Raw genomic sequence first — 24,928 nt, 5'->3', positions numbered from 1 at the left:
GCAGCACCACGGTTTGTCACCATGGATCCTCCCCTTGTTGAGACCCCATGGGATCATTGACTAAAGGATGAAGGGATTTCTCCACGCCATGAGCTGCAGCCACTGTGCTCCCTCCGTGGGCCGTTCCAACTCCTTCCAACGCGGTTGTATTTTATCCGTGGAGCTCTGTAAGGATTTTGTTCCGTCATCCTGGAATTTTTATGACTCCTTTGTGTGTATATAATGCGATTGCCCTGGAACAGAGAGAAATTAATCATTGTTCCTTTGTTAGTTTTCAGGAATTTTTAATGCCTATGTTTTTGTTCATCTGTCATGTCCGAATGTGGGGTCCGTGGGCTATTTGACATTGAAAATGACTTAATTGCTTAGGTTTCCCCCCACGGTGTTTATGGACACTTGTTAGTGGTGGATTTGGAGCGTGACATTCCGTACCATGTACTTGCTGTCTGCTGCCAATTTTTCACCCTATTCTGGTGGTTCCTCTCCAGGAATCCAATGGATAAGGCTGTGAGTGGGAGCACGGAGCAGGGCTAACCTCAGGTGGGAAGCCAGAGCTTCTCAGGGTGATGTAGAGATGGGAAGATGTCCAAGACTTTGTTGCAGCTGGGACTGCAGCTGATGGCATTGGGTTTGCACTGGGCTCTGTTGCACGGTGTCATCCCTATTTAAGGAATTGTTGGTTGAGATCCCCTGGGAAGCTGGCCTTAGGGACAAAGGAATGGAGCTGCATGGAGCTCCTTAAGGACGGCCAGTCTGAGAGCACAAGAGCTCTCCAAAAAGAGAGTGTCCCATCCTCGGAGGTACCTGAAGCCATGGATGGGCCCTGAGCAGACTGAGCTGGTATGGGGCAGCCAGGCCATGGCAGGGACTTGGAACTGGGTGGGCTTTGAGGTCCTTTCCAACCCAACCACACCACGATTCTATGATTCTATTTCCTCCACAGCTTCTCACATTGGATGGGCTGGGCTGCACCACAGGGAGATGTTTGGAAGCACAGTGGCTGAATGTGCCACTCCAGAGGTCACACACAGCCAGGATGCATCCCCAGACTGCTCATTTCTGGGCTCTCTTACCACACACACAAGCACCTCCATGAAGCCAATGTGCCCAGCAGACCCCACCACGCTGCTTGTGCAGCTGCAAGCAGGAATTCCCAGAGGAGCAGAAGAGCTCTCTGTTATCCTACAAGGCATCAGCGTGGGGCCGAATAAACCCACGCGGATCAAGGGCAGCTTGGCTGGTCAATGGGAGGCAGCCAAAGCAAACAGCAGCAGCTCCCAGACCTCAACCGGAGCCCATCGGTTGCTCCCTGTGCTTCATTTGCTCTTTTGCTTTCAGGAGAAGGGCTGAGGTGTGGGGCCAGGCACGAGGACATTTGGGCTCTCAAACAAAACCCCCCAGTGCCGATGGAAACTGCGTATCACTCAGCACACTGCACACATCATTAGGAAAATGTTAGTTAAAAGGAAAGATGCAAATGGTCCCAGGCTGCGCTTCCTGAGCACTCCAATGCCTCTGTGACATCATGTGCTTTTGTTACGGCTCTGAAATGCTTTTTCGATGCTTTTTCGGGCACGTTCCCTCCCGCTCTGTCAGGGCTGGTTCACATTAGGCTGTTTGCTCAGCAGCTACTGGGGTTTTGGCAGGACTGCTGCTGCCTTCTGCTTGCAGAGCACGAGGGGAGCGTGGGATGCTGCTGGACATATCAAAGTGGAGTATCATTATGCTGGGGAGTAAAGCAGCACTTGGGTCTGGACCCATAGGGCTCCCATTTGGCAGCACTCGGTGTTGATTGTGCACTGGGGTTGGGGGTCCCATCATCATGATGGGAAATGCTTGCACAAACAAACAGGAGGAAGGCAGGAGAAGGAAGGAGCATGACATAGAGGAGTGCTGAGTTTTTAGACCTCCGATCCCTCCAGTTCCAATGGCCATTTCCTCCTGAGCACCCCACACCAAGAGCAGCCCCTTTAGTGGTACCCAGCATGATTTGCTTTCAAAGGGCACCTGTATTCCTTCCCAACCAGATTTGTCTCTTTTTTTGGTCTCTTCAGCATCTCCAGCACTCACCCTGCAATGCAACACCGCAGTGTCCAGCAGGCAGTGCTCTGCTTGGATGGGAGAGTGCGGAGTGGAGTGATGGAGGTGCTGCTCCACGTGCTGCCGGGGGCTTGGGGATTCTCACTGCTGCTTCAGCATCCCTCCATTTATTTCAGATGGATCCTGAGCCCAGCAAGTTAGTCAGAGTGCTGGTGTGCTGTTCCTTCCTGAGAGTCCCTGATAACTGTGATGAGCTGGAACCTGGGGGACCATAGAGGGGACGCCTTCAGGTGCAAAGGGTGACACTTAGCTTGGCTTTAATCTGTCCCCAAAAGCAAGCATCCCGCTGGCTGCCAGCTCACCTAACCGCCAAGCCAATTAGCTTTGCTTTGTTTACCTCCTGCTGCTTTCCCCCCAGCGATCCCAGCAAACAGGATTTCAGTTCACCCCCCCCCCAACCCCCAACTCCACGCTGTGAACTCCGGGTCTCTGTTTGTTTGTTTGCTCTAGGAAGTGCAGGTTGCTGCCAGGACCCTCCCCAGCCCACAGCCAGGTGCCCCAGGTGGGCACAAAGCCCGATCTCAGCCTGCCCCAGCCTGCGCCCTCCGCGTTGCACAACGGCCGACCCAGCGCTCGGATCGCGTTTCTTCCAAAAGCTGCTGGAAAACAAACAGTTTAGGTGGGGGGGGGGGGGGGAGGGGGGATGAAGGACCGGACAATGGGGGAAAAAAGAAGTCATTAAGCTGCTCGGGTTCTGCTGCAGCGCCTGTTTGCACATCTTGCTGCTTTCCCACATAGGGAGGGAGGGGTTCTCCGGTGCTGAGGGCCGTGCAGAGGGGATGAGAGCGCGGAGGCTGTTAACTCTGGAGCGTAATGATGGCGGGGCAGAGAGCAGCAGGAGCTGTTTGCCACCAAAACTGAAAGAAACGGCGCTTTCTGCTTCTTTCTCTTGGCTAAATTGACTTTCTGTGGTCACCACGCAGGAGCCAGGGGAGCAGCGGGGATGCTTCCAGCCTTGCTGCAGGGCTGCAGTGAGCACAAGGGCACGGATGTGGCTGGAGAAGTGCTCGTCCCGTTAGGAGACAGCTGAGATAAAGGGAGGGGATGTCCTTGGCTCTTGTGGAGCATCCCAAGGTCACCCCGTGTCCCATCAGCTGCCAGGGCCCGGTGTCCCCTCTTGGGGCTGCAGCACTTTGAGCCTCTGTTTGCCTTCAACTCGATGTGTTTCTCTTAGGACTTCAGTTCCTTGACATCGCTCTTTGTCTGACTGACCTGGATTTCTTTATGATTAGAAATAACTTCTCCCCAATCTCCATATTAGAGCATCGCTGCAGCCTGGCAGGGGGGCTGATGGCTCAGACGTTGTCACACCGCTCCTCGTCCCCGAGCTCCGTGGGGGGTGGAGGACCGACCCCCATCTCTCCGCCGCTCCGAACTGTTTCTTATTCCCTTTGGCAAACGGAAAAGAAAAGAAATTACGGATTAGATCAAACGATGCACGGGGTGCGCAGCGGCACCGGGAGCGGCACCGGGCGGCGGGAGCGGCCCCGGAGCTCGGCCCGGAGCTCAGCCCGGGACCGGGGGGAGGGAGGCGGGACCGGGCGGGGCTCGGGAGCCGACCCGCTCCAAACCCGCCCCCCGCCGCGGGGAGGAGGCGGTGGCCGAGCCCCCCCCCGCGCCGTGCTGAGCCGAGCCGTGCTGCCGCCGTGCCACAGCCGAACCGAGCCGTGTTGGGCTCAGCTCCAGCGAACCGAACCGAACCGCTTCTCGCTGATGGCGGCTCCCGGTCCCACGCGTGTCCCGATCCCGGCACGGAGCCGCTGAGCGCTGCGCACCGGCCCGGCCTGCAGGTAAGAACCCCAAATCCCCCCCACCCCGTGCAATGGGAGCACCTGCACGGACCCCGCACAGACCCTTCCCGCACCCCCGGGGGTCGCTCCGAGCCCGGCTCTGCCGCTGTCCCCTCGCAGCCCCGGTGCACAACAGCCGGAGCCCAACAAACGGAGCCGCCCCACGAAGCGGTGGTCCCTGAACCGGGCTGCCCCCCGCTGCCCCCCGCCCGCCCGGTGCCGTTGGTGCTGCCGGGGGAGTTCGCTTCATACTTGGAGCGCGTCCCGCAGCGCAGAAAGGCAAACACGGCTCGGACGGCTCGTGGTGCGGCGCGATCGCGTTAGGAGAGAAAACGCGTCCTGTCTAAATATTAGTTTAAGAAACGGAAAAGATCCGCAGCACCGTCACCTCGTCCCGGCTCTGCCTTCATCGGGTCCCTCCGATCCGCGGCATCCGGAGCTCCGCGGGGACCGGAGGCCGACGGCAGCGTGGCGTCGAGGGAGGGAATTTCCCACTCTCCGTACGAAGGCTTTAACAAAACAACGTAGACCTCAGATGTCTTTATTGCACATATATGGTAGCTCGTGGCCGGCACTGATTTAAATCCGATCGCAGCTCGGGGAGCCGACCCGCAGTTCGGCGCCGGGGCGTTGCGGTGGGAGGGGCGGCCGGCGGCGGTCGGGAGCTCCGGGTGAATCCCGGTCCCGTGTTGAAGTCCCGGTTCTGTCAGCGGGTTCATCCGTGGATCCCGAATCCCCGCTCCTGCATCGCTGTGCGCTGCCGGGTCCGACAGCAGAAGCGCGGAGACGCGGCGTGATGCGGAGCGGAGGAATCAGGTGGGGACGGGAGGGCCCTGAAAGGAGGTTTGCAGAGGTTTAAACACTCGTTTGCCCGTTGGTTTTTAATGCTGTTGGCTGTATCTGGGGCCCACGTGTGCCCCAAAGCAGCACCGAATCCGGGTGGCACAGCAGAGCTGGTGATGCCACGCTGGGATGTGGCATCGTTGTAAGAGTCCTTAGAGACAAAACCAGGCACCTGCCTGCTGCACAGGGGGCTTCCATCTGTCCCATGTCCCCACCGCAGCAGTGATGGGGGGAAACAAACTCTTTGTGTTTCATTTCTACATCTCATTGTGTCTGGTTTGTTGGCTTGTGTGTTTTAATAGCAACAGATCAGAGGCACCTGCAGCACCGGGCTGCTCTCACGTTGCATGGCTGCAAATTTGGGGTGGGTGGGAGCACCCAGCAGCTTGAAGCACCCTGAGCTGGATGCAGGAGCTGGCTCAGCTTACTAGGACATGTAGCCAGGGACATGCAGGCACAGGAACTGGGGGTCCCCGGGTTGGGAGCACCCCTGGGTGCACAGGGAGAGTTCAGTGGGTGCAGAGCAGGGCTGGTGGTGGCTGCACTGGGTGCCCTCCCATGGTGCAGCCGTGAATCACAGCTCAGTGCTCCGCAGCTCCCTGTTCTCTCAATGGGATCCCCTGGCTGTGTTTGGGGCTGCCTGGCAATGGCAGCATCCTCTCCTGGAGCATCCCATGAGGCCGAGATGTGGCTGACAGGGGATGCTGCAGGGTGGATGGATGGCCCAGGCACGTGGCTCAGGGATGGTGTGTTTCACTGCTGTGTTTTCTCCCCTGGTGCTGCAGGCACTTTCCATGCTGCTCCAAGCTAAAGCATGTGTGCAGAGCCCTGCTGCCAGGAGCCAACCTCTCACTAAGAGCAGGGACAGCTCTGGTGGGGAGGTCAGGATCAGGACGCTGTGTGCCCTCTGCCATGCCATTGGCATCCCCAAAAGATGCTGCAGGGATGCAGCTCTGGGGCTGGCTGATGTCTTGATCTGGACGAGCATCATGCTCCAGCCCCTTTATTTGCAGATCAGACCAAAGGAATCCCCCCCAGCACAGCTCTTCCAGTGATTTGGCCCATTTGGAGCAGTCTTTCCTCACTGAAGTTGGAAGAATGGAAAAGAAACACAAGCTGGATCCTGCTGGTGCCACAGGGATGCTCTCATGGGAAGGAGCATCCCCTGCATGGGAAGGAGCATCCCCTGCATGGGAAGGAGCCAGCCCCTCCACTGCTGCCTCAGGAAGGGAAATGCCACAAGCAGTTTTGCTCCCTTCACTTCTTTGTCACGAAAGCCCAAACTTTGTAACTCCGCATCCAAAGAGCTAAATTGAAACAGTCGTTTGCCACCGCGTTGTTCTCAAATGATGACAAAAAAGCATTTCCTCCCACAGCTGTTCAAAGACCAGCCCTGTCAGCCCCCTGACAAGGAATGTCGGTGCCATCAATGCTGCTTTTCGTGACGTGTTTTGATTCGGATGGAATCACATCTTTTTCCAAGCAGAAAAAGGTTTCCTTTGAACATTGGCCAGGCTGAGCTTGCAGGGTCTGGGAGGCTGTGGGGACGTGCAGTGCTGAGACCACAGCTATGAGTTCTCCTGGGTGATGCCACTGAGTCGCCCCGGAGCAGAGTTTGCCATAATGGAGCTATGGAAAGCCCTTGATTTCACCTTGGCTGCTCTTCCAGGCAATGTTGGTTGAGTGAAGAGGTCTGTAAACTTATCTCGTGTCCTTCCCAGGGACGAAAAATGCATCCCAGGAGGAACCAAGCAAATGGCAGTTCTTAAAGCAAGCAATCAGTCCCACTGCAGGGCTGGGAGCAGCTCTGTGGTCACATCCCATGGCTGAGAGCTGCTCTCGCCCACCTCTGTGCCTTCCTCCAGCAGCAGAGCTGCAAAAGCACCGAGTGCTCAGATTGTGACCAGGCAGCAGCTTCTGTGCTGCTTCTTGTGTTTTCTTTTTGCTGTTAATGATGTTGTTGTTGGCTGTGGCTGGTCAGGGAGCACACAGTGCATTTATTGCGGTGGTTGTTGCTCTCTGATCCTCTACTTTAAAGAGCTGATGGGCTGACGGACCCCTGGATGGGGCAGAGCCCCCACTCCTATTTGGGGTTGTGGTCCCTGCATCCCTGTGATGCCGTGGCACTGCGGTTCCCAAGTGGCAGCAGCCATGGGATGCTCCCAGATGAGACATTTCATTGTTCCTTGGGATTTTCCTTCTCTGTTGCCTTGCATGTGGCAGAACAGATGATCATCATGCCCATGCATAAGGCAGGGGACCAAAGCAGGTAACATGGGGACAAACCAATGCACACACACCCCTTGGGGCAGGCGCTCTGTCCTGTCCCTCTGGGCTGTCCCCTATAGGACGGCTTGCCTGTGGTTTTGCAGGGCAGCTGCTGTCTTCGTTAAGTGGTGCTGGCTTATTAAGACTGCATTTTTGAGGCTTAGCAGCTCTATGGAGCCATCTGGGAAGGACAGTGCCAGCAGTGGAGCAGCAGGAGGAGGCAAGAGGCATTCAATGCTTGCACTGAGGGCAAAGCTTTGTGCTTATGGAAGCTGCTCAGATCCCCCATACCCCTATGGAAAGCCCTGAGCTTCCCCATTGTCTACAGCCCTCATCATATCCCAGCTTTGAACCTCCAAACCAACCCTTTTGGGCTGCTGAAATGGAGTTTGGAGGGCATCTCACTGGGCAGGAAGGACTCAAAACGTTTAGAGAGTGTCCAAAGGAGGGCAACAAGATGGCAAAGGGTTCAGAGAGCATGAGGAACAGCTGAGGTCCCTCGGTTTGTTAGGCCTAGAGAAGAGGAAACAGGGAGTACTCATGGTGGCCTTACAGCTCCATCACAGCCTTCAGCTCCTCCTGGTGACCCTACAACTCCCTTATGGCCTACAGCTCCATCATGGTAGCCTTCCATCTCCTTGTGGTGGCCCTAGAGCTCCCTTTCACCCTACAGCTCCATCATCAGTTCCTCGTGGTGGCCCTACAGCTCCTCACGGTGACCCTACAGCTCCCTTATGCCCTACAGCTCCTCATGGCAGCTGTATTCCCAGCTCCATTCCCAGCACTCCGCCGTCTCAGGAGGAATTCCTCATTCAGTCGCTGTGGAGCAACGCTAAATGCTTCAATATGTCGGCAGCTGCTGCTGGAGTCGGATGGTAAATGCTAATGTGATATTATCCCGTGCACTGTCCAAAACCCACTGGAAGGGTTTAGTGCAAATTGGATTTGCAAACCTCTATCGGGTCTCCCTGCCCTCAGCAAAGCGCTGTAATCCCCTGCGGGCGCCTTGACAAACCAGCTCCTTCTGTGCAAAAACAGCAGATATGGGGGAAAAAAAGAGCAGCCAGACGGAGTGATGCCCCAGTGCTGGGCTGGAGGTGGCATTGCTTGCTCTATTGCTTTTAGGACCACATTCTGGTCCTGCTGAGTCCCACAGTGACTTCCTCAGTGCAGGAGGAGGTTCTGCGGATACCAGTGGTGTCGAAATTGGCCCAGAGAAAAACACATCTGGGGCCCGGGCTCAGCCCTGCTGCCAAAATGTAAGCTTTTAACCCTATTTCCCCAGGCACTGGGGTTGTTCAAACAAGCCACAGCAATTAGTTTCCTTCAGCAAACCACCTCATTCTGGCATCGTGCGGTTATTTAGCATTGGAGGGGTTGGTTCGTTGCTCCAAAAGAGCTGTCGTTCAGAGCAGGTTTTGGCAGGAGTGGGAAATTTGGGGCTAGAGAAGCTCCATTTGTCAGCACCCATGGGTGTCTGGGCTGTCTTACGTGTGGCTTTTTGGCTCACGTTAGCTTTGATTTCCTCTTTGCCTCCATGTTCCATCTTGGTGTTGGTCGTAAAGATTCTGGGGAGAGTCCTCCGGTGTTGACAGGAGTGCTTCCATGCTCTATTTTCTTTTCCTGCCCATCAAAGGGCCATTTCTGTGCAGTGTTTTGCTCTCGTGTTGTGTTTCACATCCTTGGTTTACTACCACCTCAAAGTGATTTTGCATTCGCGCTCTCTGCTCTGGCTGATGCTGAGCAATGAAATCACAAAACATTTCCCTGCATTTTTACCTCTCCGTTCCCATCTCTTAGCACAAAAGGTGGCTTCTGATGCTGGTTAAACCCATTGAATCAGTGGATAAAAGTCATTAAAGGGACTGCCCATTGGGAGAGTTAGTAGTAGGGACAAGGGATGCAGCCACATCACCCTGACCCTGCTGGTCCTCTCCCTGCAGCCCCATGGAGTGGGCAGTGGAGCACGAGGGGCTGTGGGAGGAATGAGGGAAAGTGGGGCTGCAGGGAGAGCATTGCAGCTCCTCGCCTTGGGCTGATTTTCACTTTGGGAAAGCAGATCCATGTGGAGCGCGGGGTTCTGGTTTTACTTAGAGTACATGGGGAGAGCTGGGGAGGAGCAAGGGAGCAGTAACAGTACGGCTCTGTGGGCACCGAGATGCCCCAAACCCACATGTGCTTTGTGCACGGTGCTGCTGCCTTGATGTGCCCAGCTGCTGTCTGCCACGGGGCTGCTGGCACAGAGCAGCCCTGAAATACAGCTGGAGTTGGGGACCTTTCTTTCTCTCCTCTCTGCATCCACTTAATGCTAATTCATTAAGCCCTCAGATTGGGGCTCGGGGCATGTTTCCTTTCATTGCACCCCATTTCAGGCTGTGTTGCCACTTTGAGGCTGTTCTGACCCTGCAGCATTGGCATTCCCACTGCAGCCCTTCTCAGCACAGCATCCACCCTACAGCACTCGGACACAGCGATGCCATTTGGGGGTTGCACTTCCAGATGGGATCTTACCAACTCGGGGCCATTTGTGGGACATTCTGTCCAAGCACCACACTGTCCCCATCCTCACCAGTGGTGCTGGGACCCCTGGGAGCTGCTTGATCCATTGACTTCTCCAGGAGCCTGGAAGAACCGCAGCCCCAGAGCTGCTCCACCGCAGCACAGAGCCGGGATGGAAATTGTTTAATTCCTACAGGGTGAGTCATGAGGAGCCGGGATTTCAAAGCAGCTTGGCTCCCATGTAAGGCACTAAAATAAACAGTGTGGCAGGTGGAAGCTCTCTCTGATGTCCCGTCAAGGCCTTGATCTTTCCAAGTGTTTCGTGTTGCCAAAAACCTCGGCCACTCCGTGGCCTCATCCATTCTCGCGCCGTGGCCGAGGCCGAGAGCTTGAAAATAATGAATCAATGCCCGGAAGCATGAATCGACTGAAAATTTATGACATACTTACAATATAATGTCTTTTGGGCGCCCTGGCTTCTAGGCTTCAAAGCACGAGGACGGAACGTTCGCACGTCTCTTCTTCCCCCTCCCTCCGCCATAGAGAAGGGTTTAGGGTAAAAAATGAAGCTCGGCTTCTCCCCTTGCCTTGTTCCATTGGGAGCTGAGCTGTTGAGCAGCATGAAGGATGACATGAGTCGGCTTTACAGCTGGAAATGGTCGTGGATGAGAAAACCTGAGAGCGTGAGAAGTGGATGAAGCCCACACGGTCACGAATACAACGCAGCCTGCGGGCGTTGGTGAGTCCATGGGATGGGAATGCTGCACCCCCACTGAGCAGAGAAAGGCATGAGAAATTCCAGAAGAAATCTCCAGCTAGAAGCCAAGCTCCATTGCTTCTACATTTTGCAGAGCAATGGGGGCAGGGAGAAGCACACACGGAACCAAGGGATGGACTTAATGCTTTGGGCTGAGATGGGAGCTGGGCAGGGCGCTGACCCCAGCGACGGGCAGAGGGGAGCCAAGATCATGAACCTCAGCTGTGCTGCTGGCCATTGTTTTTAGTGAGATTTCCAGTTCTTCAGGATGCGGAGCCTCCTGGGGAGGACCACGGGGAGGATGCAGAGAAGTGTGGGCTCGGTTTGGTGCTTCTGCAGAGCGGGGATGCTGGGAAGGGTTTCCTCCTGCAGGATCAAGTTTCTCGCTTGGCAGCAGGCACAGTGCGGCTGGATGTGTACCATTGCATTGATGGATTATCAGGAGAATTCGGGAGAGCTCAGTGCTTTCAGGCTGTTCTCCAGAAGAAAATCCAAGTGCAGCCTTTGGCCTTTTGTTGAGCCCAGGAGGAGCAGCAGCAGTGTAACCAAGATGGGATCTCATGGAGGGCTGGGAAGAGCCTGGTGCTCCCTGAGCCAGTGGGAGTGAGTGCTGTGATACCCAACCAAGAGATGCCGATCCCATGGGCAGCTTAGGGGGCACTGACTTCTGCTTTCCCCACAGGTTGGCAGGTGGGGTCTGGGGCTTTTTAGAATGAGATAAACCAAAGGCAAGCTTGGAATCACACTGAAACAGGTTTCCCAAGGAGGCTGTGGATGCCCCATCCCTGCAGGCATTCAAGGCCAGGCTGGATGTGGCTCTGGGCAGCCTGGGCTGCTGGTTGGCAACCCTGCACATAGCAGGGGGTTGAAACTGGATGAGAATTGTGGTCCTTTTCAACCCAGGCCATCCTATGATTCTATGCTTCTATGAATCATTTTTGTTTCTGACTGTTTTGCATGCTGGAGCCAGAGTTCCATCCAGCTTTTGGAAAGGTCACCAGCGAGCGGGTGGGGGCCACAATTGTTGGCTGCCCAGAGAGGAGCTTTTGTACGGGATGTGTGAGGCTGAACCCGCCCTGCTGAAATGTTATGGGCTCAGAATGAGCCAAAAGCCCTTCCCTGGGGTTGGCCACGCCGTGCTGTGTGTCCTACCCATCTCCAACCCTACAGCACCGCATCTAAATCCTCAACGCCATCCCCCATTGCTTCGCCACACCTCTCTGATGCCCACGAGCATTTCCAGCATGCATTCCCCTTCCTCTCCCCATTGCTCTCAGCCTGGAATCCCTCAATTAACCATGGGGCAAACCCCCTCGATGCCCCCCAGTGACCCTCCCCACCACAGCTCACTGGGGCACCATCCACCCTATGAGCACTCAGCCCAACGCCGGCACTGTGGCGCTCTGTGTGTGTCGTCCCGGCGCTGCCTCCCGGTACCACGAAGGGATTTCATGATCTTACCTCCTTATATGGCCAAACTATTCTTTTTCTATCTTGGCATTGTTTATAGCCCAGTTGAAAATATTTAGGCTCTGGCTGGGTTCTACAATTATCTTGTAACCTACGGGGCGTATAATTACTGCTAGTTAACGCGTAATTAGCTGCATCCTGTAAAATAAAGTGTTACCAGCAACAAGGCAGCACTTGCACAGCTCCCAGGGTTGTTTTCTGCAATAACAGTAAAAGTGAATCTGTCAAATTCCATTTTAAAATAAACACTTTTTTTTCAGTCCTCCAGTATATTCTATTTGGCAAATATTGCTAAACCAGGTTATGTTTTGTTGTGTTTTGTGTTTTTTTTCTTCCCCTTCTCTCTCCTCCCCCCCAAAAAAACTCCAACACCCTGTGGAAAATTTATTTAAGAAGGAGAAATGTTTGGAGTTTGCAAGGAGCTGAGATGAGAAAAAGGGGATGGGAGGTGACTGCGAGTCAGCGCCGCTCTCCGAAGGCTGGCGGTGATGGGGGTTTAATGGCTGCACCCATCAGCTCCCACCGGGTCCAACCTCCTCTGGATGGACAGATCCCAGCACTGTCAGGTAAGGGCATCCCAGCTGCCTTCAGGTTTTGGGGTGATGTGGGACCTTCTGGTGCTGCAGCTCCTAATTTTGGTCCCATTGAGCTGATGGAGTGGGGTAGTTCTTGTGGTTTTGCAGGTTTTGGTGTAGTGGGGATGGATGTGTTGGTGCACTGCTGGGGCAGGAATCTGGGTGGAGGTTGAGCAGCACAACCCTGTTCCCCATTGCACTCTGTGCTTACTGCAGGTGGAGGCAGAGCAGTGGGGTTCAGCGTGAGGTGGAGTGGGCTTCCCTTCCTGAATCACCTTTGCCTTTCTCCTGCTCAGCCCACATCCCGTGCCTCAGTTTCCCCACTGCAGTCCCATCTGGACCGCTCCTGGGGACAGAGAGGATGGGCTGGAGCCCAGCAGGGGGCTGTTGGCCAACCTGAGCCGTGGGGACAGGGGTGGGAGAGGGTCCCCCGGATGAAGGCGGCATAATAAGGATATTTGTTTTGCCTGTTTTGCAGAGTTTCAATGTTCTGACTTGCTCTAAGATGAAGGTATGGAAGTTTGCAGCCATTGCATCGATGCTCCTCAGTTCCATGTTATCCATTTTAGTTTGTAGAGACATGTTCAACGGAAGCCGGACATACAGCCCCTTGCCTTCCTCGCCAGCCTCACGGGCATCCTCCTCCTCCTCCTCCTCTTCCTCGCTGCCGGTGGCTCCGCGGAGACCCCCCCGGGCCCTGCCACGCCACAGCTCTCTGCTTGCCCAGTGTAAGCACCCACAAACCCCACAGCACCAACCGGGGCTGCTTTTATCTCACCCACCCCACAGCCTCTCCCTTCCCTCCCTTCCTCCTGCACAAGGGGTTGGGAGCCTTTAGCAAAGCACGGGGTCAGGAGCATCCCAGGAAAACCACGCACAGAAAAGGCAGCAAACCTTCCCGCTCATCTTCCTGCCAAGAGCTGCTTTTTTTTTCCCCCATTTTTTTCTCCAAAGGGCCTTTTTTTGCTGTTAATTGCCATGCTATTTTTACAAATGCAAAATGTCAAACAGGAGCTGGAAGCGAAGGGAAGCAGCTCCATCCTGCAGCAACTTCCCCCAGAGCGCCACTCACCCCTTTGCAGCTTGTAGGAAATCCCAGGCGTGTTTGCTTTTATTCCAAACCAGAGGAACTTCTTGGTTTGAAATTTAGACATTGATGACAAGCTGTCAAATTCTGCTTTCCTCCATGCTTCCCCTCAGTGCTGGGTTGGACACAGGCTGGGCTCAGGGTTAGGACATTGGGACAAAGATGCTGCCAGCTGCGGTTGGACTCTGTGTGTGTGCAGCACGTGTTGCGGTTCTGGTGAGCATCCCTTCCAACAAGCAATGGGGAAACATCCCAAATATTGCATTTGCTGGAGTTCCTCACCACTCTGGTGGCTTTACTGTAGTATCAACTCTTGATGGGGATTGGGAAAAGTCTTTGCACACTGGCAAGTTGGGGTGATGCCACCCTGGAATGCTGGTTCCCATGTTCCCCCTAATCCTACCACTATCAACCCATTCATGCTGGGGAGGGATGGGGAGGGGGATCTCTGATTCACAGTCATGATTGGCTTTGTGGCACCAAACCTTTCTGCCCCTTCTCTTGCAGACAGCAGCCTGCTGGAGAGCTACACGGAAGGGGAGATCCGGCAGCTCATCTCGGCTCTAGTGGAACGCTACAGCCAGGCCATGAACTCGGGTGGCCACGAGCTGCCCCTCTTCCCCAAAGCGGGCAACCGCATGAAGCGGGCACGCGCCCGCCATAAACCCTGTGCCCTGAAGGAGCTGGAGGTGAGCGTCAGCGAGTTGGGCCTGGGCTATGAGTCAGATGAGACCGTGCTATTCCGATACTGCAGCGGCACCTGCGACACGGCCGTCAGGAACTATGACCTCTCATTGAAGAGCGTGCGCAGCAGGAAGAAGATCAGGAAGGAGAAGGTGCGTGCACGGCCCTGCTGCAGACCACTGGCCTATGATGATGATGTCTCCTTCTTGGATGCCTACAACCGCTACTACACCGTCAATGAGCTGTCAGCCAAAGAGTGTGGCTGTGTGTGAAAGGGCCGGGTTGGGGGGTGGCCCAATGGGGCCGAAGCTTGTGGTGGGGATGGGGATGGACCCCGCACCGCTGCACGCCCCATGGACCTCCCATGTCCAGTTGGAGGAGGAGAGATGACCCGTGGACCTACCATGTCCATTTGGGAAGAGGAAAGTTGCCCCATGGACCCTCCGTGTCCATTGGGAGGAGGAGAAATGCCCCACAGACCCCCCCAGGTCCACTGGGACCCTCCATGTCCATGGGGGAGGAAGAGAGATGCCCCATAGACCCTCCATGACCATTGGGAGGAGGAGAGATGCCCCACGTACCCTCCACGTCTTGTGGGAGGCGAAGTGATGCTCCATGGACCCCCCATGTCCACTGGGACCCTCTTTGTCCATGGAGGAGAAGAAGAGATGCCCCATGGACCCCCCCCCCCCCCCCTTGTCCAGTGGGAGGAGGAGAGACTGCAACAGTCGTGTGGCCCCGAGCGCTGCTCCCTGCCCACGTGTGTGCGCTGTGACTGTGGGGCTGCAGAGGAAGGTGTAAGTGTGAGTGTTGTCCCACTGAGGGGGTTCCCATCAGCCGACCCTCTGGTTGGGTGTGTGACTCAGGCACTGGGCTCAGGGTGTGACACACGTGGGGTGTTGTGCACAGATGTTGTCCGTGTCATTGTGCACTGGGTGCTGTCACACAGATATGTCACCTGCTGAGGGGTTGTGAGCTGCACGGTTGAGGTGACAGGGATGTGTGTGCAGGATCTAATGTGTGCAGTGTGTCTGTAGGGCACCTGGTGTTATGGGGTGTTGTGGGCATAGGAGGTGTTGGATGGCTACAGGTGTCCCAAGTGGGGCTGACATCTCCTGTTTTCACTGTGTCTGTGCTGGGGTCCCTGTGCTGTGCCCCAAAGCCCCACATTAGGTGCAGAGCTGCATGCACACCATGGAAAAGCTCCATCTCCACTCCCCACACCCCATCCCCTCACTCCCTGCAGCTGCCGCTTTGTAGGATCATTTGCAGTAACTGGATTAACCCCACGGCCCCTCTGCCTGCAGCCGGGCTGGAGATGTGCCACTGCTATGGAGGTGACACAGAGCCACAGAGCCACCAGCACGGCCGGGCTGCAGCAGGTGAGGATCCCCCAAAACCAGCCCAGCTCTGTCCTAAGGGTGTGTGGGATTCCCAATGGGGCAGCACAGCTTGGAGCGCATGCAGGACAGGGCTCAGGCCTGGGCTTTGGCTCCACTCTGCATTTACAGCAGTGTCACTCTTGTTTACTCTGCGGAGAAATAAATGAGACCGCAGACTTTTGCGTTCTCTGGGCAGGCTAAATTTGTTGCCTGGGATTGATGGGTTTTCTCCCCTTGGCCCTCTTCCCAGAAAAAGCAAATCATAAACAGAAGGAGAATATTGGTGTCATGTCCTGGGCACGGAGGGAGAAAGCTCCGATGGCAGGGCTCTGCTGGGGGACCTCTGTGCCATAATGTGTCCGTGACCATTGGGGACATGGGCAGGATTTTGGGGTGGAGGTGACAAAGGTGACCCCAAAAGAAGCAGCTGCAGAAGGATCCGTGCTTGTGACCTGCGCTGTGCCCACAGCTCCCTCCCGCCCTCAAATAAAGCAACACAACGCACCCAAATCTAATAATAATAACTGCGCTCTGAAGGGCTTGGGCTGCCTTCCAGTTCTCACTACTATAAAACTAAAATTAGTTGTGTTGCAGAAGCCTCCAGTTAAACAAAAAAGAAAAAAAAAAAAAAAAAAAAAGAAGAAGAAAAAAAAAAGAAACAAAACCAACCAACCGAAACCCAAAGGCCCTACAGCACAGGAAGGTGCTGCGGAGCAGTGCAGCAGGGTTAGCACCGAGCTCCCCGTGTCACCGGGAGCGCAGAGGTGACGCTGAGGTTTTGCAGCTGTTGTGTTGCTCCTGGTGTCGGGTTTTGGAGATGTGTTGGAGATACCCATTGGTTTCAGGGCTTGTAGGGCTGAGGTCAGCAGCAGCTTTGCACCCTCGTGCTGCTGAACTTGTGGTGCACTTTGCAACCCCAAAAGCACCCCAAAGCATTGGGAAACCCCCGGTGCGAAGCGTGCTGTGAAGCAATGCGGATGGCTGCAACGCCTCTTCTTTATTTCTCCCCCCCCTTTCCTTTTTCACCCCGCTCAGAGGTGCGGGGGAAGCGGCTGACGTTGGCGGCGTGCGATGGTTTGGGGAGTGCATCTGGGCTGCAGCTGCACTGTGCAGCCACACAACACCCGGGGGACGAGCAGGGCCGCTGCGGCCATCGCCAGACCGTGGCTTTTGCTTGCGTGTCGCTTCCGTGCGTGTCACTCAGGGCTGTCCTCTTGGGGACACGTGTGTCCTCCAGCTCCGGGAGCATCGCCCCGTCCCGCACCGCCTGCGCAGGGAAATGTGGTTCCAATAGAACCGCCGCTCTTTCCCTTAATGCTTTCCATTTCTTCAGCCGTCTCCACTGTAATAGGAGCTGGAGCTGTCCGGAAGAATGTCTACAATGCAGAAAAGGCAAAAGGATGGAAAATTCCCTGTTCAAAGCTACGGCGCAATCTCATCTGGCTCTCTTCCTCATCACCCCATGCGTTACTGATTGCTAATAGCGGTGTGCAACATCTGTCGGGCTGCGTTTTGGGCATTTTTGGGGTGTCTTCAACCCTGCAGCTTGCCCATCACCCAAAGCAGGAGGGCTGGAAAGGACGACGAGATGTTTAGAACTATTCCAGTGGTTGTGACAGTGCAAAATATGAGTGTTATGTTATCCCGACTCTCCGATAATGAATTATGGGACGTTTCATTGTGTTTTACTATACACATCCCCATATGGCCGTGCCGTGTTTGGGTAACTCTGGCTCTGGCTCTGGTTCGGCTCCGCCTGTCACTTGCATCAGTTGGGATCCCATTTGCCAACATGGGTGCACTCCCGATTTGGTATCAGTGAGGGGGAACAGGCCTAACATCATTGTTTCCACTCGGTGAAAGCACTGGCAAACGTTGCACCCTTTATTTAAACAGGTCCAGAAATGTGCTGGGAAGAAATCGTTTCTCCCAGCTTATCAAGACAAATGGTCTTTCAGCGGTATTCGAGACCTCGGACGCCATCTCTTCATAAATTGGGCTACCACGTGGTTTTGTTCTTGGTTACACAAGGCAGAACCTCTGAGTTGAGGCCCAAGAGGAAACAAAGAAAGGGGAAAAAAGGGGAAAAAGGGAAAAAAAGGAGAGATTTGGTAGCCATAGGCAGGAGAAGGGTGAGAATGGGAAGAGGCAGCCCCGCATCCCCACATCCCCATGTCCCCACATCACCACTCAATGCCATTGGCGCAACCCCATTTCCCTTCTGGTATTGTCGGCTCTGTCCGACCATCTGCAGAAGTTGATGCAATGCATCTATATTTTAGATACTCCTTATTTATTCGAAGTAACTTATGTTATTTATTTAGATACCATAGTGTGCCATCTATGTAACGCGTTCTTCCTCTCTCTCTCTTTCTTTCCTTTTTTGTTTTTTAAGATTTTATTTATTGATCCAAATGGTGCCAAGTGCAGTTTACATTTATTACATTTTTACCATTTATTCTAAACAATGGGGAGGGAAAAAATAAAAATGCAGTATGATATTATTTTTTTTAAGCAAACATAAACTCGGGTGTGATGCTGTTACATACTCACGATAAAGTGAAAATAAAAGGAGAATTATATTGATTTCTATGTGCTTGTATCAATTTCTCCTTGGTTTTCATCTTACTGCTGCCTGTAAGCGAGTCATCGCGGTGTGCCATTCATCCCCAACATGAGGATGGGGATGAGAGTGGAAATGGGAAATGTGAGTTTTCTCTTGGAAGAGAAGAGAGGGTCCATGTGGCTCCCTGCAGGCCCACGGGCAGATGGAGTTTGGTTTTGTTTTCCTATTTCCTGCAGAAACCTCCATGCACATCCGCCAACAGCCCGTTCATGTTGTTCCATCATCACAAAGATACACTGAGGCAAAATCATTGATTTAAAACATTACCAGCGCTGGGTTGTTGCCTGAATGAGTCTTTGCTGGTTTGTCCACAAAAATAATCATTGGTTGGCTCAAAGCTGAAATGTCCCATAGGGATGCACCAATTCTGTCAAAAACCACGTCCAAAAAGATATTTTTAAAAGGGAAAGAAGGGGAGAAAGAGAATGTGAGGTTTTGATAAGGTCAGCCAGAAACGTGTTTCATTTGCTCATCCGGAAGCAATGCTGAGGTTAGAAAAGTTTTATAGGGAAAACAACTCGCAGTCAGCAGCCGCGTTGGCTGTGGTTTTGTTGCTCCTCGTATTAAGACAACGATGACGGTGGTTAATATTTTGCTTTGGGGGGGGAAAACATTGCAATTTGGAATCCCAGCCAAGTTCAGCCCTCAACCAAGCAGCACTTGTTTGTTCCATCTTTACCACCCATTGGCCCCAGGTGTCCTTCTCTTTGAATGGGCAGAAGGGAACAGGCGAAGACACCGCTGAACCTGAAAGGTTTATAGTGGTTTTTCAAGAATGGAAAAAAAAAAAGGTCTGTTTATCTTCCCCCCGCTGTGCCACCCAGAGATCTGACATCTCGTGGCCAATTCAACCACTCGGCCCTGAAGCTCTGCTCTGTAAATATTTTACGAAGCACCTTTTGAGGCTCATAAATCTCCGTCCGCACCGATGTGTGCACGGGTGAGTGTGTGTGGGAGTGGGGGGGCTGCTCCAAAAGCTGCACAAAAAAAAAAAATAGCAGAGAAAGGCCAGGAAAAAAAGAAAAGACAAAGTGGAGTTTTAATGATCAAATTGGAGAGGGATGCTTGGAAATTCTGACTTGTCCAGAGAGAAAACGACGTTTGCAGGCAACGATGTACAGACAGGTGATGCTGCTGGGCTGAAGGGATTTTAAGTGCCATTTCTTGGGGAGACGTATGGCAGTTTCCCAAGTGGGTGCAGATGGGAACAAGCAGCCCCAGGCCCCGCAGTGCAGCCATCCAGATGTTTCCTTCGATTAAGTCGCCCCTTCCAGAGTTTCCCAACTGCGGTGTCAGCTTTCTCATCCCATAAGGAACTCAGCCTGTGTGTGCCTCCATGTTGCTGAGAAGGGGAAGGTTCGTGCTGGGTTTTGTCCTGCTGTTCCCATGTCCCTGCCAGTCCATTGGCACGAGGAGATCACTCACCTGCAGAATATTAGTTCTCTCTAATCACATCTATCCCAGCTCAGTCAACAGCATCAACATCTTACATTTCTCCAGCTGTTTGGGACATAAAGGGCTTAGAGATGGGAAGAACACCAGGTCGGTCAGTGCATCCGGGAGCTAAAGAGGAGGTGTCTGCAGGTAGGCAAGGCAGGGACAGAAGCAGGGACAAATATTTGGCAATAAAGATGGTTGCTTCACAAATATTTGTTCTTCTTTGAAGCAGCCAGCAAGCATATGGCCAAGGGAGATGTAGCATGTTTCTCTATGTGAATTTCTTTGCTGAGATCCAGCAAAGGCTTTTCAAGAAACAAAGCAGCACTGGTGAGGCCCCATCTAGATGTGTGCCATCAGAAGGATGGGAAATAGAGGAGAGATAAAAGTTCAGATTTCAAAGTGAAGGATTTATCCTTAGGCTTGTGATGATCAGTCTATTCAACCAATCTGCAAAGCAGAAAGGGAAAAAAAAACAGGCGACAAAGGTTGTGAAAGAACAGACTCACCACAGTGCTAAAGATAAGGTCTTGCTGGTGGGTCATCAGGCACAGAATGAGTGCACAAGGAAATGCAGAGGGAAATCTTTGGAAATCTTTACTAAACTGTGCTGATGGAGAAAACAATTGTGCCTCTATATGCACTGCTGGACTTGGAGCTGACTTTCCTCGTGGAAACATCCTGGGGCTACAAGAGACCTTTGGAAACCTCCGCTCAGGGCTCAGCAGCAGTCAGGAAGACAAGCTGGATGTCCGGAGGTGGCAGCAGGGAGACTGGGCTGTGTCCCTTATCTCCATGCAATGGGGCTCCCCAGCTGGAAAGTAAACTTTCCAGTAGTATGACCTGACCACCAGCAGGAAGTTCAATAAAAGTCAGGCACAAAAAGGTGTTTGTAATGCACGGCCTGAGCACGGCCACCGGCTAATGGCAGAAGTTGGGATGTCCAAACAACAGACTTGTAAAATAAAGACAGCAGCCTCCTGCCTGCTTGGCATCCTGATGCAGCGACCCAAAGGCAGAGCCTGAGGCAAAGAGAGCTCCTTTTATGACTGTATAGATTGCTCCCCCACCTTCCCCCCTCTACCCCTTGCATCTGCCTTTCAATCAGTGGAGTCCATCCAGAACTGTTTCCAGAGGCTGGAGGGGCATTTTACACTGAGCTTCTCCAAAGACTGAGCTGCAGCCAGAGTAACATGTCATTCAGGTACCTAATGTATCAGCAGAATACAATGTCCTATTCAACCCGATAGACTATTCTCTAGTAAGAACAAGGCACACCCAACACCAAAACTCTTCCCCATTACTGTTTGTTTCAAAGCTCCTCTCATCCCTCCAGTTCCATCCCATTCAATCAGCCTTCAGAACCACCACCATCCAGCGAGGTCAAACCATCTCAAAGCAGCAGAGAGCTGAACAAACAGTTGTTATACAAACCACTTGGACAGATCGGGCACAACATGGTAGCTGGCCTCTGTCCTGTGCAGGAAGTGACAGGCTTTGCAGATTTGCACGGCCCAGCCCGTCCCCAGCACAGGTTTCAGCCACTTGCGCCATTGGAAGTAGCGCTGGTACCTCTCTGTGTCCCTGCTCAGTTCCTTCAGGTACTGAGCCAGTTCCTCGGCGCTGGCAAAGTCATCGATGTGGATGAAGGAGTCAGGGGGCAAGAAGTGTTCGTAGTTTTCTCGAGGTGGCCCAAGAACGACAGGGATGGTGCCAGAGGACAAGGCATTCCTCCAGACCTTCTCAGTGATGTAGTCTTTGTGCTGCGAGTTCTCGAAGGCCAAGTAGAAGCTGTACTGGGACACGGTTTGTTGGAGCATGTCCATGGGCAGGGGCAAGTGCTGCTGCCCATACACGTCCACGGGGATGTGTTTCTTCAGCTCCTCGTAGTACTTCACCCGTGGGGAGCTTGGTCTCCAATTGCTGACCACCCAGGCCACCATCTTGGTCTTGGGTGGGATGCTGAAGGGCTCGGGCTGGCTCAGCAGCTGCAGCTCCCCATAGGGGGTGAAGATATCCGAGTCTCTCCGGTACGACATAGTCAGGTTGAAGAGGTGATCCATGGCACCTAAGTTTGGAGAGTGACTCGGGGACTCCATGTTGAACCAGATCCAGCGCTGGGATGGGAGTCTGGGGAGTCGGGCCAGACTCTCTGTGTTCCTATACACATCTCTGTGATGCATAATCACAGCATCTGCCTTTTGGGACCAGCTGTGGTTGGTGGTGAAGTGGCAGTTCGGGGTGTCAAAGAGCTCCGTGCAGTTCCTAAAAGTAAAGCGGTGACTGAAGGGCCACGTCCACAGCAGGATGGTCAGACTGCGCTCACTCTTAGGCGTCGCGCTGGTACTTCCAGCTTGGGGTCTTTCTGTAGACAGATAGGGATTGTAATCCTGTGGTTCAGGAGTCCTGAACTGACGAAGAGAAGCAAAGAGGCAGAAGCTGAAGATGAAGCTGAAGAGGAGGAAGGTGAGGAGTTTCTTCCAAGAGATCTTCTTGCCTTCCAAGAGCTCCATGAACAGATCTGCAAACACCACAGACAGAGCACTGAGCTGCACGCTGACCCCAGCACAGCATGCAATGGAGCCGTGCACACCCACACACACCCATAGGCCTCTCCACAGCACCCAGACCTTCCTCCATCCCCACCCACAGTCTGTTCTCATCAGACACCCCTCATTTCACAGAGGAAGGCCTCATCCCGCCGCCATAACACTGCCCATCACTGAGGGACACAGCCCTGAGCCCCACCCACTGCCCCCATTTCCTCCATAAGCCCCGCCCCTTCCTGTTACACCACGTTGTGATTGGCTGGTGAGCTGAGCGGGAAGGCGTTTCCCCACACGCACGCAGCTGCCGCCATCTTGGTTTTGACGCCATCTTGGGACCTGCCATTTGGTTGGACGTCACACCGGGAAAAAGGTATTAAATTCACACAAGATATAGGAGCACACAGAGGACATACAAATATCCGTTTTATTCACTATAGATACACATAAATATTCATCTATATATGCATGAACAGCCCAATTTTGGCCCACAACAGCCAGAAAAGCAACCTGCAGTTAAAGGCCTCCATAACCTCACGCCAATAAGATGCTTGTTGCTGAGTTGCAGACTGCATTTAGCTTTCCCAATGACCAGTCTTTAACGTATGTTTTCTGTTTGATTAGTCTGGAGGTCAGAGTCCCAGAATCAGAGCAACATCCTCCACCCTTTAACCAGGTCCACCCTCTCTGTACCAGAGACACGATATTTCAGCTCTGCAGCATCCTAATTGCTTTCATTGATCCCCCATACTCTTGTGGTCTCTAATACCACACATCCTGTGCCCCAAAAACTGGGTTCTGCCTCTTTTGCAGCTCTCATGACAGTCTAACAGGACAGTCTTCACTGCATGCCTAGTTTTCTACCTCTTATTTACAAGACAAGGGAGAATATAAAGCACCAGCCCACACCCTGCAGTGTCTTAAAGGTGGCTGTAACATTTCTAGCAAGGGGATTTCTGGCAGAAGCTGGTGGGACTGGCACCAGTCACTTCTTATCTATCAGTTATACCAGTGCTACTGATAGGCATGATGTGAGAGCAAAAGGGAACAAAAACACCTCCCTGCAAACAGAGGTGAAAAGAGATATCCACAGACCTCCTCCCTGATGCACCCCAGTGCCCTTAAGGAAAAGAAATAACTGTGGCAACTCACCTGTAGGAACAGTCCCGGTGTGAAACTACACAGTGCTGGGGAGAACTGAAGTGAAGGGCACAATCAGGAAAAGAGAACAAAGGAAAGCTCAGATGTGGGGTGGGATCAAGTGCTGTGTTCCAGGCGTTCCTCTGCATCTTGAATGGTGTGAGCCAAATGGCAGCCCTCACCCAGTCAATAGGCCATAAAAAAGCCATGACAGGTTCCTCTGATAAATTAACGAAGGTTATACGGAACAGCTCTTTTACTGACTGTGATTAAAGCACACCTCACTTTTCATAGAACCTCTATACATGCAGTCATTCATTTACTTTACCATTCTCGGCCCACAGGATTTGTAGGTGATGTGTTTTCTTCTCCGCCTATTGTCACACAGCAGGACATCTTTGTTTGAGAAAGGTGGTTAAAGTTAGCAGGGAGTGGAGGTTGAGGCACCAGGTCTACAAGCCCCTGGCATGTAACTGGGTTCAAGGTACAGCTGCCTCCATCCCTATGGCAGGATTCCTCTTCCAGTCACCTTTCCAGGACCTTCAGCATCATGGGACCAGTGACTTCAGGGATCACCTGGAGCTTCAGGGTAGACAAGCACTTGATCAGGACTGTCTTAGGGGATCCTTTCTGTACCCAGAACCACAGACCTGGCTTTGGAGTGTCTCCAGCCTCAGTGAATAGGCATTGTACAACACGGACTGTGGACTTGGTGAGGCTGTTTGTTTGCCACAGCCAGAGTGAATTGATCTCACATTGAGCTTGGCTGCACTTGGCTGGGAAAAAAAAACCCACAGCCATTATGTGTTATTATAGGGCTTAAATATCGTTTCTTGCTGAGGGTATACAAGCACCGCAGCCAAAAGCACGAATGAAACTCCCGCATGACGTCCCCAGATGTCGTTTTCTTCAAGGCTGTGGAGAAGAAAGATTTGAGTTCCCAAGCTCTGCAGGAACTGAGCTGAAGGATCCTGTAGCACCAGACGAGAGGCTTCAGGCAGGTAGAAAACTCAAGACTTCTGCACCCCTGAAAACCAGGGCATGGGGAACCTCAGCTGGCAGGGGGTGATTGATGGAAATTAAACAAATGAGAAGCTGTGAATGGAGAATTGTTCCCAGTGGGAAAGGTGACATGAGGTGACAGATCACACTCAGAAGGTGATATGTGAGTTGTGACACAGGCTGAACAAAGAAGCCATTCAGGCTTGGCAGGACCAGACATGAGGATCATTGCTATATGATGAGTAGGTTGAGCAATCCCTGTATCTTAAGACTGAAAAAGGGCTGAGTTTTGGAGGAGCCTACTGGTTGCTGCCTCTGCTGACAAAGAAAATGACTGCAGAGCTTTAAGGGCTGAGCGTTCACCTTGATGAGCATAGGAAGAAAAGAGGGCTGAACCCTTTGCTCCAGTGCAGCAATATCCTCACTGCATGCATAGCATGCGAGGCCAAGCCCAGGGCTACAATGGAGATGTGAGATCTTGGAGGTGTTTCTCTAACCACAAACATTGTCCCAAGACAGAGACTCCAAGAGGACAGTGTGTATGTCCCATAACCCACATGCATCTCCTAGAACCAAGGCATGTAAAGGCATTTAATGCCCACATTAGAAATAACTGTGGAAATGCCTCTGAGCGCTTCCAATTCCATCAAAAAGCTTCTGCAGAATCTACCAGGAAACAACACTGCATTTCCTTGCAGCACCTTCCTTGGGACAACTGTGAA

General features: G+C 53.1%; 3 protein-coding genes across 6 annotated transcripts; 1 reads left to right on the top strand and 2 right to left on the bottom strand.

Moving 5' to 3' along the window:
* Nucleotides 1-535: 535 nt before the first annotated feature.
* Nucleotides 536-4,680, bottom strand: LOC146758150 (uncharacterized). Its single transcript, XM_085517562.1, has 2 exons — nucleotides 4,279-4,680; nucleotides 536-3,489 (listed from the first exon to the last, which is right to left on the bottom strand). The coding sequence occupies exons 1-2, from the start codon at nucleotides 4,607-4,609 to the stop codon at nucleotides 3,329-3,331; spliced, it is 492 nt and encodes a 163-aa protein (XP_085373688.1). The 5' UTR covers nucleotides 4,610-4,680; the 3' UTR covers nucleotides 536-3,328.
* NRTN (neurturin) lies at nucleotides 3,710-16,064 on the top strand. Of its 4 annotated transcripts, none has more exons than XM_015886747.3 (4): nucleotides 3,710-3,890; nucleotides 12,124-12,293; nucleotides 12,781-13,030; nucleotides 13,897-16,061. In XM_015886747.3, exons 2-4 carry the CDS (start codon nucleotides 12,270-12,272, stop codon nucleotides 14,343-14,345), a joined length of 723 nt encoding a protein of 240 aa, XP_015742233.1. In that variant the 5' UTR covers nucleotides 3,710-3,890; nucleotides 12,124-12,269; the 3' UTR covers nucleotides 14,346-16,061. The 4 variants fall into 4 exon arrangements, with proteins under 4 accessions (XP_015742233.1, XP_085373686.1, XP_015742232.1 ...); XM_085517560.1 differs by having other exon boundaries at nucleotides 3,715-3,890; nucleotides 12,121-12,293; nucleotides 13,897-16,064; XM_015886746.3 differs by having other exon boundaries at nucleotides 3,741-3,890; nucleotides 12,872-13,030.
* Nucleotides 16,065-20,813: 4,749 nt separating this feature from the next.
* On the bottom strand, nucleotides 20,814-23,315 carry LOC107325644 (4-galactosyl-N-acetylglucosaminide 3-alpha-L-fucosyltransferase FUT6-like). The gene is made up of 2 exons (XM_015886743.3): nucleotides 23,217-23,315; nucleotides 20,814-22,039 (listed from the first exon to the last, which is right to left on the bottom strand). Exon 2 carries the CDS (start codon nucleotides 22,029-22,031, stop codon nucleotides 20,943-20,945), a length of 1,089 nt encoding a protein of 362 aa, XP_015742229.2. The 5' UTR covers nucleotides 22,032-22,039; nucleotides 23,217-23,315; the 3' UTR covers nucleotides 20,814-20,942.
* Nucleotides 23,316-24,928: the final 1,613 nt, after the last annotated feature.

Source organism: Coturnix japonica, chromosome 16 (genome assembly GCF_054131305.1).
Source record: "Coturnix japonica strain WE chromosome 16, WE-NBRP24, whole genome shotgun sequence".
NCBI classification, from domain to species: Eukaryota; Metazoa; Chordata; class Aves; order Galliformes; family Phasianidae; genus Coturnix; species Coturnix japonica.
This window is presented reverse-complemented; position numbering and strand designations above follow the sequence as displayed.